This window comes from Pantherophis guttatus, chromosome 4, assembly GCF_059756535.1.
Source record: "Pantherophis guttatus breed Tessera chromosome 4, ASM5975653v1, whole genome shotgun sequence".
In the NCBI taxonomy this organism is placed as follows: domain Eukaryota; kingdom Metazoa; phylum Chordata; class Lepidosauria; order Squamata; family Colubridae; genus Pantherophis; species Pantherophis guttatus.
The window spans coordinates 156,685,131-156,705,716 of NC_142066.1; the positions used below are offsets into that span (position 1 = coordinate 156,685,131).

The 20,586-nt window shown below is 42.5% G+C and overlaps 1 protein-coding gene across 3 annotated transcripts in view; it reads left to right on the forward strand.

Annotated features, from left to right (window-relative positions):
- Window positions 1-20,586, forward strand: part of PTH1R (parathyroid hormone 1 receptor) — a 91,990-nt gene that overhangs the window by 56,425 nt on the left and 14,979 nt on the right. Inside the window, exons 3-7 of one of the 3 annotated variants that reach the window (XM_087893157.1) lie at window positions 5,796-5,906; window positions 8,045-8,163; window positions 11,269-11,363; window positions 13,031-13,217; window positions 14,181-14,358. In XM_087893157.1, coding sequence (XP_087749283.1) covers window positions 5,796-5,906; window positions 8,045-8,163; window positions 11,269-11,363; window positions 13,031-13,217; window positions 14,181-14,358 — 690 coding nt within the window. The remainder of the gene's footprint in view (window positions 1-5,795; window positions 5,907-8,044; window positions 8,164-11,268; window positions 11,364-13,030; window positions 13,218-14,180; window positions 14,359-20,586) is intronic. The other 2 variants (XM_087893158.1, XM_087893159.1) reach the window with 2 other exon arrangements.

Genomic DNA, 20,586 nt, shown 5'->3' on the forward strand with positions numbered 1-20,586 from the left:
TGAAACGGTACGTAATCTAAAGCTGTACAGTCTAATTTATTTATATTTTATTAGATTTCTATACCGCCCTACTCCCGAAGGACTCAGGGCGGTGCACAGCCAAACAATAAAAACACATACAATACAAAATTTAAAATAGAATAAAATCAAATTAGATAATTTTGGCCCCGAGTCTAAGAGAATAAGGATAGGAGAATCGCGTTTTGTCTTTTTTTTTTTCATAAGTTAGAATGAGACAAAGATCGAATATCCATTGAACTCGATTCTCCGGAAAAATTAATGATGAGATTAAAATAAAAATATATTATAAAATTATGTACAATTCACATTTTTAAAATGTATTGTAGCTTGTACCATCAGTTCGAAGTGAACTTTGTATATTTTTTAATATTTCTCAACGTTGTACTCAAATTAAAGAATTATTCCTTAAACACAAAGAAATTGATCAAAGCTGCGCAGTCAAATAAAAAATACACACAACAGCAAAGTAAAATGTAATTTAATATTTTACATATTATTATAATATATTTGATGTTTAGAATTTTAAGTAAAGTTTTGAAGTGATTATTTAATACGTGTTAAAATGTTTGTAAGAAAATATATAATTTAATTGTAATTTTTTTTTATTTTTTTACTACTTAACACCCCCCCCCCAGCTTGTCCGCTATTTTTTGGAAGCAGACCTGGCAACTTTCATGGCCCAGCTAGGTAACTCCTTGCTAGTAGGAAGTGGGGTTTGCAGAGATGAGGAGGAGGACTGGAGGGGTCCTTGTTGCTCTCTGAGCTTGTTTGTGTTCTTATAGACCTTTCATCACCCAACGAGGTAACATCATCAATGCTAAACCCTAGAACCCCTCTCCCTTCTAGCACTGATGTTGTTCCCTAGCTGGGTCATTAAATGCCTGCACCCAGCTCAGAAAACACCATATTTCTGTTTCTAAATGTTTGCAACCCTTTTTATAACAATGACATCACTCTCTCGTCCACAACACCTAAAATTAGACTCCCATATTTATTTTTTTTTTTAGCTTTAAGTACAAAATCCAGAAGTGGTTCCCAAAATGGAAACAAAACTAGATAAATTCTTTTCTTTAATTAGCGCAATCAGTTTTAGGATCTCTGCCAGCCCCATCGCTTCACCCCACCATTGTGGGGTGTGAGTTCCCATCTTTGCCCAAATAAGGTTCTCGCCAATGCACCAACTGGTTAATTCCAGATGCCTCTTTCTCCCTCTTTCCTCCTCCTTCTTCACCCACCTAATAAATAATGCTTTTATTTGCTGGACCAAACTGCCCTGTCAAAATCGGATAGGTTCAATCAAAACACACGGGTGTGTATTTGCAAGACCTCATGGCGTGGAGAGTGTCCAAAGCACACACACACAATTCACGCTTTGACGTGGCTGAAAGAATTTTCCTGTCTCCAAGGCTCAGCATCTCTTGAGCTGGTTCCTGTTTTCCCGACTTCAAAAAAGATGCAAGACCAGCTTTGTTCCAGAGAGTCTGGAATGGTGGACGTTCTAGGTCTAACAATGGTTCCAAGCTGTAGAAGGAATATCTAGAACAGTGTTTCTCATTCTTGGATACTTTAAGACATGGAGACTTCAACTCCCACAATTCCCAGCCAGCCATGCTGAGATGTAGGGGCAGCTTCTCTCCAGAGATGGGGTGGAATGGTGGACATTCTAGGTCTAACAATGGTTCCAAGCTGTAGAAGGAATATCTAGAACAGTGTTTCTCATTCTTGGATACTTTAAGACATGGGGACTTCAACTCCCACAATTCCCAGCCAGCCATGCTGAGATGTAGGAGCAGCTTCTCTCCAGAGATGGGGTGGAATGGTGGACATTCTAGGTCTAACAATGGTTCCAAGCTGTGGAAGGAATATCTAGAACAATGGCTCTCAATCTTGGCCACTTTAATGAGTGGGAACTTCAACATCCAGAATCCCCCAGCCAAGCAAGCTGAGATAATCAAACTTTGTTCTAGCTGGTCTCAAATTATGGATGTTCTAAACACATGGTACCAAGCCATAGAAGGAATATCTAGAACAGTTTTTTTCAATCTTAGCCATTTGAAGATGTGTGGCTTCAACTCCCAAAATCCCCCAGCCAAGCATTGCTGAGATGAAGATCTAGCATCTCTCCAGACATGTAGGAATGGTGGACATTCTTGGTCTGACAGATAGTTCTAAATTGAAGGAATATCTAGAATAGGGGTCTCCAACCTTGGCAACCTTAAGACTTGTGGACTTCAACTCCCAGAATCCCCCAGAGATGCAGGGCCAGCTTCTCTCCAGATGGGCTGGAATGGTGGACATTGAGATGAAGGTTGGCTTGGGAATTCTGGGAGTTGAGGTCCAAAAGTCTTAAAGTTGCCAAGGTTGGAGACCCCTGCTCTAGAACACTGTTTCCCAACCTTGGCATCTTTAAGACATGTGGACCTCAACTCCCAGAATCCCCCAGAGATGCAGGGCGAGCTTCTCTCCAGATGGGCTGGAATGGTGGACGTTGAGATGAAGGTTGGCTTGGGAATTCTGGGAGTTGAGGTCCAAAAGTCTTCAAGTGACCAAGGTTGAGAGACACTCATCTAGAGCCCTTCTTCATTGTCCATCCCTCTTTGACTTAACAGAAAACCTCCAACATAAAAAGGACCTTCTTTTCCTGAATTATTATCATTATCCCAAATTTCTCCCAGTTCCTCCTGGTTTCTCCTTGACTTCTCCTCAAGGTTCTCCAACCGACAGATTCGGCCAACTTGAAAGGGGCCTTTGGTTGATGTGAGCTGGAAGGAGAATTCCAGTCTGTGCCACCTGGAAATTTTGAGTCGAAATCTCACATCCTGGATGGAGGCCATCTCAAACCACGTTGGTCATCCCGGCCAAGAAAACGACAGAGACGTGTTTGTGAAGTCCTACTCGCCTTCACAAGGGAGTCTTTCCCTTAATCGTATTAGCTGGATTTAATTTATTGACCTTTCTGGTTGAATCATATTTAGTTGGGGGGCTGAGGTCCACCCATTTCTCGGGCCTGGCATCGCCTGGTGGTTGGAAGGAGAAGCTCTGATGCCTTCTCCAGATGTGATCTTTGGAGCAGCAAGAGACAGGCAGTGCCATGCTGGCCCTGCCAGGGATTCCAGATGTTTCTGCTTTGAGGAACAACAAATGGACGTCAATCTGGAGGGCATAAGATGGCAGCTGGCTTACTCATTGGTCTGTTGGCCCTTTCTTGCTGCCTGAGGTCCATCCCTCCATGTTGGTGACTTCTGGACTTGTAGGCTTGGTAGAAGCATCTCACTCTTGCAGGCATGAGAACTTGCAAATCTCACACATGGTGGCTCCTTGGTCCTTGATTTAGGCACGCAAGTCCTGCCTGGGTTTGGTGGGATCTTCGTAGGGGAGGATCTGATGCTGGAGGCAGGAAGGCCCCTGTGTTCTGGCTACAGAAGGCTCCTGAAGGACAACTTCACCAGGTCTTACGGATGTGGCAGAGTTCACGGTGGCAAGTCAAACGGTCTCATGTGGGTCTCTTATTGGTAGCCAAAGCTGTGGATTGGTCTTTCTTTCTTTCTTTCTTTCTTTCTTTCTTTCTTTCTTTCTTTCTTTCTTTCTTTCTTTCTTTCTTCCTTCCTTCCTTCCTTCCTTTTTCCTTTATTCTTTCTTTTATATGTTTTACTCTTCCTTCCTCCCTGTCACCATTCCTTCCATTTATTCTCCCTCTCTCCCTCTTTCTCTCTTTTGCTTTCTTGCTTTTCTGCCCTTTCCTTCCTTCCTTCCTTCCTTCCTTCCTTCCTTGCTTTTTCCTTTATTCTTTCTTTTATATGTTTTACTCTTCCTTCCTCCCTGTCACCATTCCTTCCATTTATTCTCCCTCTCTCCCTCTTTCTCTCCTTTGCTTTCTTGCTTTTCTGCCCTTTCCTTCTTTCCTTCCTTCCTTCCTTCCTTCCTTGCTTGCTTGCTTTTTCCTTTATTCTTTCTTTTATATGTTTTACTCTTCCTTCCTCCCTGTCACCATTCCTTCCATTTATTCTCCCTCTCTCCCTCTTTCTCTCTTTTGCTTTCTTGCTTTTCTGCCCTTTCCTTCCTTCCTTCCTCTTTCTGTCTCTCTTCTTCCTCTTTCTTCCTTATTTACTCATTTCTTTCCTTCCTTTTCCTTTCTCTTGCCTTTCTCTCTCCCTTCCTCTTCCTCTCCCTCCCTCCATCCCTCTTTCTTGCCCTCCCTCCCTCCCTTCCTTCTCCTCTTCTCCATTATTCTTTTTTCCCTCTCCTCCCCCCTGTCTTTTTCTGGTACTCTTGAGGTTTCTGTCTCCCATTTCTTTCCAAGCACGGCTCGTCCTTCCCGTAATAGAATCACCACAAGGCCACACCAGGCCAGCCTGCCTGTGGTTGCCACTGCCCCCTTCAGAGTGCCAGCCTGACCTCGGGGTGATTTATATTCTATCCTGCTACGCAAACACCTTCCGAGCTGGGCTGGCGTCTCTTTCCTTGCCAGGATGCAGATGGTTGTTGTGGGCTTCCCATGTGGAGCAGATGTTGAGGAAAGAAGAAAGAAAGAAAGAAAGAAAGAAAGAAAGAAAGAAAGAAAGAAAGAAAAAAGAAAAGAAAGGAGGGAAGGAAAAAAGAAAGAGAGAGAAAGAAAGAGGAGGGAGAGAAAGAAAGAAAGAAAGAAAGAAAGAAAGAAAGAAAGAAAGAAAGAAAGAAAGAAAGAAAGAAAACAGGAGAAAAAGAAAGGGAAGAAAGGAAGAGAAGGAGGGAGGGAGGAAAAGAAGGAAGAAGGGAGGGAGGGAGGAAGAAATAATTGAGGAAAGGAGGAAGGAAGAGAGAGAGAAAGAAAGAAAAAGGAAGGAGAAAGAAAGACAAAAAGAGGAGAAAAGAAAAAGAGGGAAGCAAGGAGAAAGCAAGAGGAAGAGAAGGAGGGAGGGAGGGAAGGAAGGGATGGATGGAAGGGAGGGAGGGAGGAAGAAATAATTGAGGAAGGGAGGAAGGAAGAGAGAGAGAAAGAAAGAAAAAGAAAGAAGGAAAAAGAAAGAAACAAAGGAGAAAAAGAAAGAAACAAAGAGGGAAGAAAGGAAAGAGAGGGAGGGAAGGAGGGAGGGAGGGAAGGAAGGAAGGACAGGAAAAGAAAGGAAGGAGGGAGGGAAGGAAGAGGGAAGAATGGAAGGAAGGGAGGAAGTACAGAAGAAAAAGAAAGGGGAGGGAAGGAGGAAGGAAGAGAGAGGAGGGAGGGAGGGAAGGAAGGAATAATTGAGGAAGGGAGGAAGGAAGGACAGCCAGAATTTAGGCATAATTTCAGCTTTGATAAAGGCAGACAAAGAAGCCATGGTCATCTGTTCTAATGTGTCAAGGAGAGAAATACTGTACATACCAGGAAGAAAAAGGAAGTATTATTAAGTTACACAGTTGTGTTGAATGTTTCTGTATATGTACAGTTGCACCTGATTTTCTAACTGGTTTTGCCACAGTCGTTAAGTGAATCACATGCCTTTAAGCGAATCCAGCTTCCCCCATTGACTATGACTGTCAGAAGCCGGCTAGGAAGGTCGCAAAAGAGGATCACATGACCCAGGAGACAGCAACCGTCATAAATACGAGCCAGTTGCCAATTGTCCCAATTTTGATCACGTGACTCTGGGGATGCTGCAATGGTCATAAGTGTGAAAAACGGTCATAGGTCACTTTTTTCAGTGCCGTTGTAACTTTGAATGTGTGGTTGTAAGTCAAGGATTACCTACCTCTGCAGAAGGTGACCTGTGCCTGATCTCCCACCGCTCTCCAACTCCCTTGTTTGTGTCTTGCAGAGGGGTATTGTGCCCCCGAGTGGGATAACCTCATCTGTTGGCCGGAAGGGGCCCCAGGGAAGGTGGTCTCCATACCCTGCCCAGATTACATCTACGACTTCAACCACCAGGGTGAGTCTCTCTCTCTCCTTCTCTCGATAGATAGATAGATAGATAGATAGATAGATAGATAGATAGATAGATAGATAGATAGATAGATAGATGATAGGTAGGTAGGTAGGTAGGTAGGTAGAGATAGATAGATAGATAGATAGATAGATAGATAGATAGATAGATAGGTAGGTAGGTAGGTAGGTAGGTAGGTAGGTAGGTAGGTAGATAGATAGATAGATAGATAGATAGATAGATAGATAGATAGATAGATAGATAGATAGATAGATAGATGATAGGTAGGTAGGTAGGTAGGTAGGTAGGTAGAGATAGATAGATAGATAGATAGATAGATAGATAGATAGATAGATAGATAGATAGATAGATAGATGATAGGTAGGTAGGTAGGTAGGTAGGTAGGTAGGTAGGTAGGTAGAGATAGACAGATAGATAGATAGATAGATAGATAGATAGATAGATAGATAGATAGGTAGGTAGGTAGGTAGGTAGGTAGGTAGGTAGGTAGAGATAGATAGATAGATAGATAGATAGATAGATAGATAGATAGATAGATAGATAGATAGATAGATAGATAGATACTGTAGATAGATAGCTATAGACAGACATGATTGATAGATAGATGAGAGAGAGGATATTATTTATTTATTTATTATTTGAACTTGTATGCCGCCCTATCTCCGAAAGGACTCAGGGCAGCTCACAACCACAAAAACAAGAAAAATCAATGTTAAAAATACCCAATAAGATTATAAAAAGACCATTAGATAGATGATAGATAGATAGATAGATAGATAGATAGATAGATAGATAGATAGATAGCTATAGACAGACATGTTAGATAGATGAGAGAGAGGATAGATAGATAGATAGATAGATAGATAGATAGATAGATAGATAAGAGAAAGATAGATAGATAGATAGATAGATAGATAGATAGATAGATAGATAGAAAAATAGATGAGAGAGAATAGATAGATAGAGATAGATATCCCTGTCATCTATCTAATCTATCTATACATGTCTACCATCTATCATCTATCTATATCATTTATCTTTCTCGCCATCTCTCTCTTCCTATGTATCTCTTTCTATCAGTCCATCCATTCTCTCAATCAGTCAATCAGTCATAAAAAACATATCTATCTATCCATCCGCCCACATCAATCCATCCATCTATCCCTCTATGCTCTATACCTCTCTCTGTGTCTATCTATCTATCCATCTATCATCTCTTATCTATCTTATCCATATCCATCCATCTATCTATCTATTTATCATCTATCCTGTTACAGTAGCTATCTATCTATCATTCTATTTATCCATTTATATATCATCTCTTCTCTCTCTCTCTCTCACCTTCTCTCCCTCATTCCCTCACTCTCTCCCTCTTTATCTAAATCCCACCCACTTCAGCAAAAACTGTTGGAAAAATAAAGTTAAAATCTGGGAGGGGGATGTCAACATTTGGCAGGTAAACAATGGAGAAGCTGCCAAGAGCAATTCATATTGTTAACATTTTCATTCTGATCCCAGCTGTCTCACCTTTCACCCTTCGCAAAAAATGTCTCGAAAAATCTTCTTTCAATGTGAAGAAGGATAATTTGCTTTAAATTCAGTTTAATTCAATCCCAGGATTTGGCAGCTTGACACAGGCCCTCCGATCCAAAATCTTTGCTCTTCATGTGGCAAGCTGTTCCGCAGGATAACTTAGTGGTGCCAGTGTTTCTCAGTCTCAGCCATCTTAAGATGTCTGGACTTCAATTCCCAGAATTCCCTAGCCGCCTGCGGAATTCTGCAGAGCCACCCCTCCAAATATCCTTAAAAACAGCCGAAATAATTCCAAGAGAAACCTGGAAGAAATTCTAAATCTTGCAGAGAATAACAAAGTGGAAAAACAGAAGCCTCCTTTGTCAATCTCAGCCAAACTTTCCATAATTTGAGAATCGTGGTTTATATAGGCCCACTAACTGAAATAGTTGGGCAGGTTCTCTGGCCATCCTGGCACATCTCCTGACCCACTGACACCCCTGTTCCTGCCCCCTTTGTGTGGGTACAGCCGAGGCACAATTTGGGTTTACCAAGAGATCACCAAAGGCAATTTCTTCCCTGTTTCATCGTCTTCTCTGCCCTTCTGCCAGGTTATGCCCATCGGCAGTGTGACTTGAATGGCAGCTGGGCATTGGTGCTCAACCAGAATCTCACCTGGGCGAATTACACCGAGTGTACCAAGTTTCTTGTCCTTGAAACCAAGGAAAAGGTGAGTGGCGACCCAGCTAACAAGGACACAGTTAGGTCTGGATTTCATCCATTAATTCATCCATCCATCCATCCATCCATCCACCGTCTTTGTTTATTTACTCATAAATCATTTATAATCTTTATTTATTTACTCATAGATTACTTGCTTACAGCCTTTATTCATTCACAAATCATTTCTTTATCATCTCTATCCGTTTGTTCGTCAGTTTATTTTACTTGCCATCTTTGTTTCTTTATTCATAAAATTATTTATTTGCAACAAATACAATATTATTTATTTATTTATTTATGTATTCGTTTGTAAATTGGCCTCCAGAAGTCGTGGGTCCTCCATCAACTGGAGGTTTTCTGGAAGAGATTGGACAACTGTTCGCCTGAAACGGTAGAGGACCTCCTGCTTAAGCAGTGGGGTTGGGCTAGATGATCTCCCAAGATCCTTTACAAGTCTCGCCATTCTATGGTTCTGTAAGGGTCTCCTGCTTGAGCAGGGGGTTGGACTAGAAGACCTCCAAGGTCCCTTCCAACTCTGTTATTCTGTTACGTATTTATAATCTATATTAATTAATTATTTTTATTTGATTATCCCATCTTTATTATTTTCATAAATAACTCAAGAGAGCAAACACACATGATACTCCTTTCGCCTCTTATTTTCTGCACAACAATATTCCTATGAGGTAGGCTAAGAGAGAAGGTCTGGCCCAAAGTCACCCAGTCAGCTGTCATTCCTAAGGCGGGACTAGAACTCCCCGTCTCCTGGTGATTGGCCCAAAGTCATCCAGTCAGCTGTCATCCTACAGCGGGACTAGAACGCCCCATCTCCTGGTGATTGGCCCAAAGTCACCCAGTCAGCTGTCATTCCTAAGGCGGGACTAGAACTCCCCGTCTCCTGGTGATTGGCCCGAAGTCATCCAGTCAGCTGTCATCCTACAGCGGGACTAGAACGCCCCATCTCCTGGTGATTGGCCCAAAGTCACCCAGTCAGCTGTCATTCCTAAGGCGGGACTAGAACTCCCCGTCTCCTGGTGATTGGCCCAAAGTCACTCAGTCAGCTGTCATTCCTAAGGCGGGACTAGAACTCCCTGTCTCCTGGTGATTGGCCCAAAGTCACCCAGTCAACTGTCATTCCTAAGGCGGGACTAGAACTCCCGGTCTCCTGGTGATTGGCCCAAAGTCACCCAGTCAACTGTCATTCCTAAGGCGGGACTAGAACTCCCCGTCTCCTGGTGATTGGCCCAAAGTCACCCAGTCAGCTGTCATTCCTAAGGCGGGACTAGAACTCCCCGTCTCCTGGTGATTGGCCCAAAGTCATCCAGTCAGCTGTCATCCCTAAGGCGGGACTAGAACTCCCCATCTCCTGGTGATTGGCCCAAAGTCACCCAGTCAGCTGTCATCCTACGGCGGGACTAGAACTCCCCATCTCCTGGTGATTGGCCCAAAGTCACCCAGTCAGCTGTCATTCCTAAGGTGGGATTAGAACTTCTCTTCTCCTGGTGATTGGCCTAAAATCACCCAGTCAGCTGTCATTCCTAAGGCGGGACTAGAACTCCCGGTCTCCTGGTGATTGGCCCAAAGTCACCCAGTCAGCTGTCATTCCTAAGGCGGGACTAGAACTCTCCGTCTCCTGGTGATTGGCCCAAAGTCACCCAGTCAGCTGTCATCCCTAAGGCGGGACTAGAACTCCCGGTCTCCTGGTGATTGGCCCAAAGTCACCCAGTCAGCTGTCATTCCTAAGGCGGGACTAGAACTCCCCATCTCCTGGTGATTGGTCCAAAGTCACTCAGTCAGCTGTCATTCCTAAGGCAGGACTAGAACTCCCGGTCTCCTGGTGATTGGCCCAAAGTCATCCAGTCAGCTGTCATTCCTAAGGTGGGACTAGAACTCCCCATCTCCTGGTGATTGGCCCAAAGTCACCCAGTCAGCTGTCATTCCTAAGGCAGGACTAGAATTCCCCGTCTCCTGGTGATTGGCCCAAAGTCACCCAGTCAACTGTCATTCCTAAAGCGGGATTAGAATTTCTCTTCTCCTGGTGATTGGCCTAAAATCACCCAGTCAGCTGTCATTCCTAAGGGAGGACTAGAACTCACCATCTCCTGGTTTCTAGACCATTATACCAAACTGGGTAGGTGCAGAACAGGCCCTGATTCGGTGGAGTTCCAAAGTAGCGGCAAACTTTCACACAATATGAAAGTGTGAACAAAACAAAACACTCAGTGCTGTGATTAAGTGTTAATTTTGGCTTCAGAACAGCTCATTAACTTCCATAATTGGTTTATTAAGCCCCCACCCCGAGTTTAACATGCCAGTTAATAAAAACAGTTCCTCAATTACATTTTGTAAGACATCCTTGGTCTGTTGGAGTGATAGCTATGCATAATGCATTCAATTACAGGTAGTCCTCGACTTACGGCCACAGTGGGGACCGCAAGGTGTATTGCTAAGTGAGGTGGTGGTTAAATGAGTCAAACCTGACTTTGCAACCTTTTTTTTTTTTTTTTTGCAGGAGTTGTTAAGTTAATCAGGTGTCATTAAGCAAATCTGCTTCCCCCATTGACTTGTGGGAAATGGCTGGGAAGGTTGCAAACATCGAACATGTGACACCCAGCCAGCTTTCACCCCTAAAATGGAACTAGAACTCACTGTCTCCTGGTGATTGGCCCAAAGTCTCCAAGTTAGATTTCATGCCTAAATTGGGACTAGAACTCACCGTCTCCTGGTGATTGGCCCAAAGTCTCCCAGTTGGATTTCATGACTAAAGTGAGACTAGAACTCACCATCTCCTGGTTATTGGCTCAAAGTTACCCAGCTGGCATTCATGACTAAAGTGGGACTAGAACTCACTGTCTCCTGGTGATTGGCCCAAAGTCTCCGAATTAGAGTTTGTGCCTAAAGTGGGACTAGAATTCACCGTCTCCTGGTGATTGGCCCAAAGTCTCCAAGTTAGATTTCGTGCCTAAAGTGAGACTAGAACTCACCGTCTCCTGGTGATTGGCCCAAAGTCACCCAGCCGGTTTCATTCAATGCTGGCTGGTGAATTCTGGGAAGTGAAGTCCATCCATCTTAGATTGACAAACGCACCTCTGGATCCTTCTATGTGTTGCAGGAAGTCTTTCATCGACTTTATCTGATTTATACCGTCGGTTATTCCATCTCGCTGGGATCGCTGACGATCGCGGTTATGATCTTAGCATATTTCCGGTAAGTTGATGCCATAGCTGGTAGATCCCCTTTCATCTGTGAGGTTTGTAGATAAGGTCAAAAAAGTCAAAATGGCAGCTACGGCAATGCCAATCCGCACCCCTTGTGAAGGTCACATGTCCAAGCAAAGGGGTGGGGCCTCCGTTGCATTGTATTTACAGTCTTAGAATCCTAGAATCATAGAGACTGGAAGGAACCTCAGAGGTCATCTAGTCCAACGCCTTTGCCCAAGACAGGAGATTTTATGCCCTCCCAATCAAATGAATGTCCAATCTTTTCTTGAAAAGCTCTCTGCCATCTTGACTTATTTGACCCACATACAGGCCAACATTGGCTTTTAAACAAATTTTTAGCTGCCTTATATGGTTTTACATTGGTTTATGGGGCTCTTAAACCATTACTTTGTATTTCATGTAATGAAAGCGTGATTATAGCAAGAGCAGCATTAAAAAATACTTATTTTTTTTTTGCTCGCTTTCAATCTATCCATGCACCATGTCCTATGTCGTATTTATTTATGTTTCTAAATTTATATAAGCTGCCATCTCATAAAACTAACGAATTTTGTCCTGTTGTTTTGGTTTTTCCTTTCCTCCCACCCTCTTTCCCTTCCTTTCCTTTCCTTTCCTTTCCTTTCCTTTCCCTTCCCTTCCCTTCTCTTCCCCTTCCTTTCCCTTCCCTTTCCTTCCCCTCCATCTTTCCTTTCCTTTCCTTTTCTTTCCTCTCCTCTTTTTTCTTTCCTTTCCTTTCCTTCCCTTCCTTTCCCTTCCCTTCCCTTTCCTTCCCTTCCCTTCCCTTCCCTTCCCTTCCCCTTCCCTTCCCTTCCCTCTCTTCCCTTCCCTTTCCTTTCCTTTCCTCTCTTTTCTTTTATGTTGTTTTGTTATTTTTTCTAGTCTGGTCTAGTCTACTCTATTCTGCTCTACTCCATTCTTATTGCTATTGCTATTCCTTATTCTATTCTATTCTCTATTCTGTTCTATTCTATTCTATTTTGTCCTGTCCTGTCCCACCCTATTATTCCATTGTTTTTTTTTTATTTTATTTTATTTTATTTTATTTTATTTTATTTTATTTTATTTTATTTTATTTTATTTTATTTTATTTTATTTTATTTTTTCACGGACTGATTTCCCCCTCCTACCTCATATACAGGTAGTAGTCCTTGACTAACAATCACAATTGAGCCTAACATTTCCGTTGCTAAGTGAGACAGATGTTAAGCGGGTTTTGCCACAGTCTCTTGCCACCGTTGTTAAGTGAATCCCTGCGGTTGCTAAGTTAACCACATGGTCTTGGAGCGTCTCTGCCTTCCCCATTGACTTTGCTGAAGGTCACAAAAGGGGGTCATGTGGAAAAAAAAAAAAAAACCAGGACGCTGCAGCCGTCACCAAGAAGAGTCAGTTGTCATATGTTACGTGACCATGGGGACGCTGCAATGGTCGTAAGTGTGAAAAATGTCCCTTTTTTCAGCGCCACTGTAGCTTCAAATGGTCATTAAATGAATGGCTGTATGCCAAGGACTTAACCACACTTAATTTTTATGGCTTATTTATTCTTATTCCATTTACTGATTGAATTCAGACGCCGGGGTGTATGTCAGCTTGCGAATGAATCCCTTGCAAAAGATTATCGAAGTCCTGAAATTTCGTATTTTTCTCTTGTTCCAGACGTCTACACTGTACCCGGAATTATATCCACATGCATCTTTTTATCTCCTTCATTCTTCGGGCGATCAGTATCTTTGTCAAGGATGCGGTTCTCTACTCCGGCTCTGCGCTGGAAGAGATGGAGTTAATTCCGGAAGACGAGTTCAAATCCATGACCGAAGCTACCCAAATAGATAACTCAACCCTGGTTAGTATCTCCCGCTTGCAAAAACATCCTTCATGTTCAAGTAAACGGAAGGGTCAAAGGCTTCCTTGATCTGATTTGATATTTTTATTCTGCTTTTATTACTTTACCAATAACTCAGTGAACTTGCCTGATGTTTGTTTATTTATTTATTTATTTATTTATTTATTTATTTATTTATTTATTTATTTATTTATTTATTTAATTTCTATACCGCCCTTCTCCCGAAGGACTCAGGGCGGTGTACAGCCTAATTAAAAACACAAAGAAAGACAAAATTTAAAAATAATTAAAATTATTAAATAATAGGCCCAATTTGTAAAACCCCAAATTTAAAATCCCGTTTAAAACCAATCAAAAATCTTTACATTGATAGCCCAGCCTGGCGGAACAACATGGTAGATCTTTCCTCCTCCCATTTTCCCCATAACAATAACCCTGCAAGGTTGAGCAGTGAGAGAAGGACTGGCCAAAATCACTCCACTGGCTTTCGTGCCCAAGGCGGGACTAGAACTCACCGTCTCCTGGTGATTGACCCAAAGTCACCCATCTCGCTTTTGTGCCTAAAGTGGGACTAGAACTCACCGTCTCCTGGTGATCGGCCTAAACTCACCTGTTCAGCTTTTGTGCATATGCTGGGACTAAAATTCATTATCTCCTGATGATTGGCACACCCAACCAGCCCTTTTGCCTAAAGTGGGACTAGAACTCACTGTCTTCTGGTGATTGGCCCAAAGTCACCCAGCCAGCTTTCATGGCTAAGGCGGGACTAGAACTCACCATCTCCCAGTTTAAACAACCTGTCTAATGCCAAAGCTGGTCCATCCATGTTGCCCACAGCAGGACTTATCAATATTATCAATTAACTTCTCCCTTTCTCTCTCTCTCTCTCTTTCTTTCTCTCTTTCTCTTTCTCTCCCTCTCTCTCTCTTTCTTTCTCTTTCTCTCCCTCTCTCTTCCACTTAGTACTTCTCTCAGTACTCTCCCCAGGTGGGCTGCAAATTAGTGGTGACTCTCTTCCTCTACTTCCTGGCCACCAGCTACTACTGGATCTTGGTGGAAGGCCTCTACCTTCACAGCCTCATCTTCATGGCCTTCTTCTCAGAGAAGAAATACCTCTGTGGATTCACGTTGTTTGGTTGGGGTGAGTCTGTCTTTCTGCCGTGGCTTCCTCCAGAGGCTGGAGGATCTCAGGAGCTTCCAAAGGTTGGCCTCTTGACCATGAGAGATCTACAGACATCTCTTACATCCTTGATGGTTTTTTTGATAAAAATAAACAAGGAAAGATCAATGTGAGATACAAAGATGGGGCCAAAAAAATGGGATGATCAGAACATCCACTTGGAAGCATCTATAGATATTGGTGGAAGGGTGGGATTTATGGAATTGGTGACATAAATTAAATCATGATTTAAATAAGATCCTTCCTTCTGGAGAAGATCCACCTAAGTGGTTGATAAGAGTCAACACCGGCTAGATGGACCTTCAATCAATCCATTGAAGGTCTTTAGACGTTATTGCCAAATATTGACTTTGAAGTTGAATCAAATCGTTCCTGAATTTCTCCTGAACGTTTTGTGGGGATTTAGAGGGTGGAGTGGGGAGAATGAGTTCCTAGCGACTTGAGCCGTCTTCATGCCTTGAGCTCTGAATTCCCAAAGGTGTTCAAAGTGATGCACTGGTGGAACAACAGAAGATCTCTATTTCATCAGCTTTGTTAAGGATATTGTTGTTGTGTTACCAACCAGCAGAGTAAATGCACAAGGAAACGTTGCTGAGAGCAATGAATAAGAGATATGTAAACTGGTTTATCAAAAGCTTACTTTATAGTAGAAAAACAGTCTCATAGTCTTTAAACAAATTCCAAGTCTTTGCCAGTAAATCAGTCCAGTAGTTACAGAATCTTCTTACCCAACAAACAGTAGTTGGTTAGAATAACAAACTCACTCTGGTTCACAAACCACGATGGTTGCAGATCCATCCAACGATGATTAGCAGATAACAACTCCTCTCAATGGTAGCTTATCATATCAGCTTCATCATCAATGGCAGCATAGCATAGCAGCAACTGAACACGTTACAATACCTTGCTTAAATACTCTCACAACCAGTCATTATCTAATTACAGCATGACTCAGCATTAAAGTCACATAATACATTTACAGATTAAAGTTACAGTACACATATATTGCCTGGACAACTAGTTAGGCTCGAACCATATCCTAACAAGCTTCTACATCTTTGGTCATAGATGATCGTGGAATCACGGGGTCCTTGAGACTCTCCGAGCTTGATTGTTTTCTTATGGACATTTCATGACCCAACTAGGTAATTCTATCAGTGCTAATGAGTGGGGGTTCTAGCTTGCAGCATTGATGATGTTACCTAGTTGGGTCATGAAACATCTGCAAGAAAACAACCAAGCTCAGACAGCACCAAGGACCCAACAGCTACAGCCCCAAGCTACAGACATTCTCATCTAGTTTGGTCTCTAGTGGGACATGGCTAGTTAGATGTTTCTTCAACTGTTTTGAGGACTAGTGACAAGTCGACCCTCAGCTATTGAAGTGGGAAGAGTTGAACCATGCCTGCAAAGAAGTCAGATGTTGGCTTCTTCTCTAGAGGGCAAATTTCAGAGTGATCCTATTTCTGTAGATGGCATCAAAAGTCAACTCTCTCTAAAGATCTACCAGCTTCTGTTCTTCTCCACTTTCTTAAAAAATATGCATTCCAGAGAAATCAATCACCTATTTTTCTCAAGACCTTTTTCACTTCTGCACTAGGGATAAATGGGTTCCTCTAGAGTTGTTCAGCTAGCGTTGTCCCAAAACAACTTAAACGTTCCTCCAATAGTGGCTCAGAAGACTCCAGAAGCCACTTGGGTGGAAATGATCTTAGTCTATTTGACTTGGAAACATCTGGTTTCACGTTTCACGTGGCTTTGGAGCTGCCAGACCTGAGCGTCTGACCTTGAGTTCCTCCATCTTAAATCTTTCAACAAGATATTCCACAAGAGAAGATCAGGAGGATGTTTTGAAGTCCCCCAAAGGTCTCCCAAGTCCTCCTGAACGTGTCTGTGAGGTGGGATGGACCCTTTCAACCTGCTAGATGGGAGAAATGCCTCCATCAACTTCCCTTCTCTCTTCTTCTTCTTCTCTTCTCTCTTCTTCTGCCCCAACTTCAAGGTCAGGTCTCTGAGTTTACCCTGAGCACATTTGTCTGGACACGAGGACGGAAAGCTGCAATTTTAGCCGAAAACAGGATGTGGGATGCAGTGGTGGGCAGATCATTAGCCAAAGTCTGTTTTTGCTTGCAGGCGTCAAGGAAAAGAAACATTTAAGATCTCCAAAATAGCTTGGGCTGACCAAGAAGAAGGTGGACATTTTGTAGAAGCATAGATGTGTGCGTGACAGAGACATTTTAGAGCAGAGGTCTTCAAACTTGGCAGCTTTAAGATTTGTGGACTTCAACTTCCAGAATTCTGGGAATTGAAGTCCACAAGTCTTAAAGCTGCCTAGTTTGAAGACCTCTGTTTTAGAGAGACCAGTTCATGTCACAGTCGCTCTCAAATCCATGAAAAGTTTTGGAAGAGAAGAACTACAGAACCATCTAATCTAGGAGGGTCAATCTCATTGGCTGAGCCTTGAGAATTAGGACCTTTCTGAGTAGTCACCAGGTTGCTTGCTTCTAGGTGGCCATAAGTTCTCATGAACTTTTGCTCCTTGAGGTCTTCAGTTCAGGCTGATGATCCTCCACCATTCTCCTAGAAACTTCATAGTAGATAATACTATTAGGGTTGGTCACAGGGCCAACCAGATGTTGAGACTGGATTTGGTTTTTAGGTGCACTCGAGTCCTTCTCAACGACCTGAGATAGCCAGATGTGCTTGTTCGATGACGTTAAAGGTCTCACCACAGGATTTAAACTCTTCCGAGTCAAGCTGCCTTTAGCAATTGACTGATAGGGAAATTGTCAATGCCAGCGGTCCTCCATCCATCCAGATGTTATTATTAGGGCTGCTTGCATTCAACCAGCCAGATGTTTAGACTGGATTCGGCCTTTTGGTCGACCTCTTGAATCCTTGCCAAGGACCTAAGATAGCCAGATGTGGTTGTTTTATAGGGTTAAAGGTCTCGCCGCAAGATTTAAGCTCTTCCGAGTCAAGCTGCCTTTAGCAATTGACTGATGGGGAAATTGTCAATGCCAGCGGTCCTCCATCCATCCAGATGTTATTATTAGGGCTGCTTGCATTCAACCAGCCAGATGTTTAGACTGGATTTGGCCTTTTGGTCGACCTCTTGAATCCTTTCCAAGGACCTGAGATAGGCAGATGTGGTTGTTTGATGGGTTAAAAGTATTGGCACAGGGTGTCAGCTATTCCCAATCAAGCTGCCTTTTGCAATTGACTGACAGGGAATTTGTCAATGCGGATAGTGTTCAAGGGATGCTCCAGATGTTTTGGGATGGTATCCAAGGCGCTATCACCATTGAACCTACCTTTGCTTCCTTTTACCAAATTTATTCAACTTCTGTTTGCAAGTCTGCTTCGTGACCTTCTCCAGTTCTTTCTCATCTGCAGATACAGGTAGTCCTTGACTCACAAGCACAACTGAGCCAAAAACTTCCGTTGTTAAGCAAGACCTCATTTTTGCCTCATTTTATGACCTTTCCTGCCACAATTGTCAAGTGAATCACTGCAGGTGTTAAATAGTAACATGGTTGTTAAGTGAATCTGGCTTCCCCATTGGCTTCGTTTGTCAGACAGTCGCAAAAGGGGATCACGTGACCCCGGGACACTGCCGCCGTCATAAATACGAGTCAGTCACCAAGCATTCTTAATTTTGATCATGCGACCATGGGAATATTGCACCAGTTGTAAGTACAAAAAAGTCACTTTTTTCATTGCCGTTGGAACTTTGAATGGTCACTAAATGAACTGTTGTAAGTCAAGGACTATCTGTACTGTCGTGTCCACCATCCAAACTTTTTTCGCCAACTATTAAACTCTGAGTTGTTGCATGGCAAATGCTTGTCTAATTAGTATTAATTACTCGTTAATATTAATTCATTGTCTCATTGCACAGTCAGCCAGATGTTCAGAGTGAATTTGACAATTTTATCCAGCTGTTGATTCTTCCCCAAAACCCTGGGATAGGCAGATGTTGATATTTCGTGGTGTTAGAGATATCCGTCACAGGATTTAATCACTATTACAGGTAGTCCTCAATTTATGACCATAATTGAGCCCAAAATTTCCATTGCTAAGTGAGGCAGTTAAGTGAATTCCCCCCTCCTCCAATTTGCGACCTTTCTTGCCATCGTTGTTAAGTGAATCCCTGTAGTTGTTAAGTTAGGAACACAGTCGTTAAGTGAATCCAGCTTCCCCATTGACTTTGCTTGTCAGAAAATCGCAAAAGGGGATCATGTGACACTGAGACCGTCATAAATATGAATCAATCACCAAGCGCCTGAATTTTGACCACATGACCATGGGGGTGATGGAAAGGTCATTAAGCGTGAAAAGCGGTCCCGAGTTCATTTTCTCAGTGCCGTTGTAACTTCGGTCACTAAGTGAACCGTCATAAGTCAAGGACTTCCTGTATGGTTACCGTCCCGAATGACTATCTCAGTCTTTATCAGCTCAGTATTGATACTGGCGATTCTCAGAATCACAGATCAGGCCTGACTCAACTTAACACCCAAAACAATTTACAAAAGAAATTTCAGTTCCTCTCAATTGTGGTCGTAACTCGAGGACTGCCTGTATAAATCAAAGCTGCAAATTTACTGGCAATAATTCGAGGTTGTGTTGTGGTGTTGCGGTTGTCGCTTGCTTTGCTTGCGGCCTTTTAGTTTTAGAGTTGCAGGGATGTTGTTGCATTATGACCAGAGCTGGGTTTCATATTATTTTACCACTGGTTTGCCGAAAATATGAGAATTCATGTGGTTTAGAAAATTGGCTAAATAGTCACCGCTACCGGTTCGTTCGAACCGGTCTTAGCCAGAAATGGGGATTTTTTTGCAGTATCCTTCCTCTGCCACACCCATCAAGCCACGCCCACAGGACAGGTAGTAGACATTTTTGAAACCTGCCACTGCCCAGCAGAGATAAGAAACACCTGCGATTCCAGCGTCGAAATTCAGAAATGTTATGCAATGCAGCAAGCCCACCCACAACACAGCCTGTTAGCTATCATCTTTCTATTATTTCCTTTGATTGGCAGCTTATTTTTCCTCCAAAAACTGCAGACCCTTAGCCCCCACCTCATCATCGTGTGTCCCCCCCCCCCATCCATCCCACGGAAGTCCTAAAGCCAAAATTCAGATTATGCCACACCTTGGCAAAGGAGGTTTTTTTTTTTTTTTTTAATGCAGGGCTAAATAAAAAGAGAAATTTTTGCGAAGAAAAAGCAGATTATTGTTTTTTTTTATAATCCCTCACATGCCAAAATCCACCTTGGAAGGGAAGTATTTCTTGAAACCTTGGCTTAAAACCTGGAACGTCTGATCTGCATTAACAGGATCATCCACCATAAGGGGGAAAAAAAAGGAAAAGAAAAAAGAAAAGGACATTGTCTCTCTCTCTCCAAAATTAACCAATTTTCTTTTTTATTATCTCATAAGCTGCTGCGTGTTACAGTCCAGCTTGCAGCACGACTGTCCAAGTAGAAGCAGGCTGTAAATTACATTACTTTATGTGATAATAAAATATAACGAGGCTGTGGAGGTTTTTATTTTATTTATTTCTCTCTGCCAAAGGCTTGGGAAGTTGGCCTGCACGGGCTGGAAAAAAATCCCTCCGTTCGTGCAGATAATGGTTTATCTCAGAGATGGCTGCCATATTGTCTAGCTTCCATAGCCAAATCAGAAGGTAGAAATGCTGAAAAAAATGTGAGAAAAAGAAGAATTGGCTTCTTAAACTGGATTAAATCCCAGCCAGCGAATAGATTTGCAAATTAAATGTTTTATTATCTGATCTTCCAGAAGAATGTTTGGCTATATTGTTCCTATTCACCAAACGATCACCTGGTGGCCTACTTTCCACGACTATTATTCTATCGTTATGCACCTAAAGGGGTTAGACAGAAGACCACTTATTTTGCGATTGTCTATTGCTAATAACCCACAAATAATTTACAAATGGCCTCTGTAAAATGCTGCCTTTTTTTTTATAGAGCTGCAGATACTTAGAAAACAAATTTAACTAGCAAGCTTTCTGCTTTTTTAATCTTTTGCCTCTGGTCCAGATCTGCTTTTCTCTCTGCTTTTTTTTTTTTTTTTAATCCATTTTGTATCCATTACTGTTAGAAGGTTTTGCCAATGTTTATTTATTAAACATAAATAAAGGCGGGTGTGATTGCTCTGATCTGAA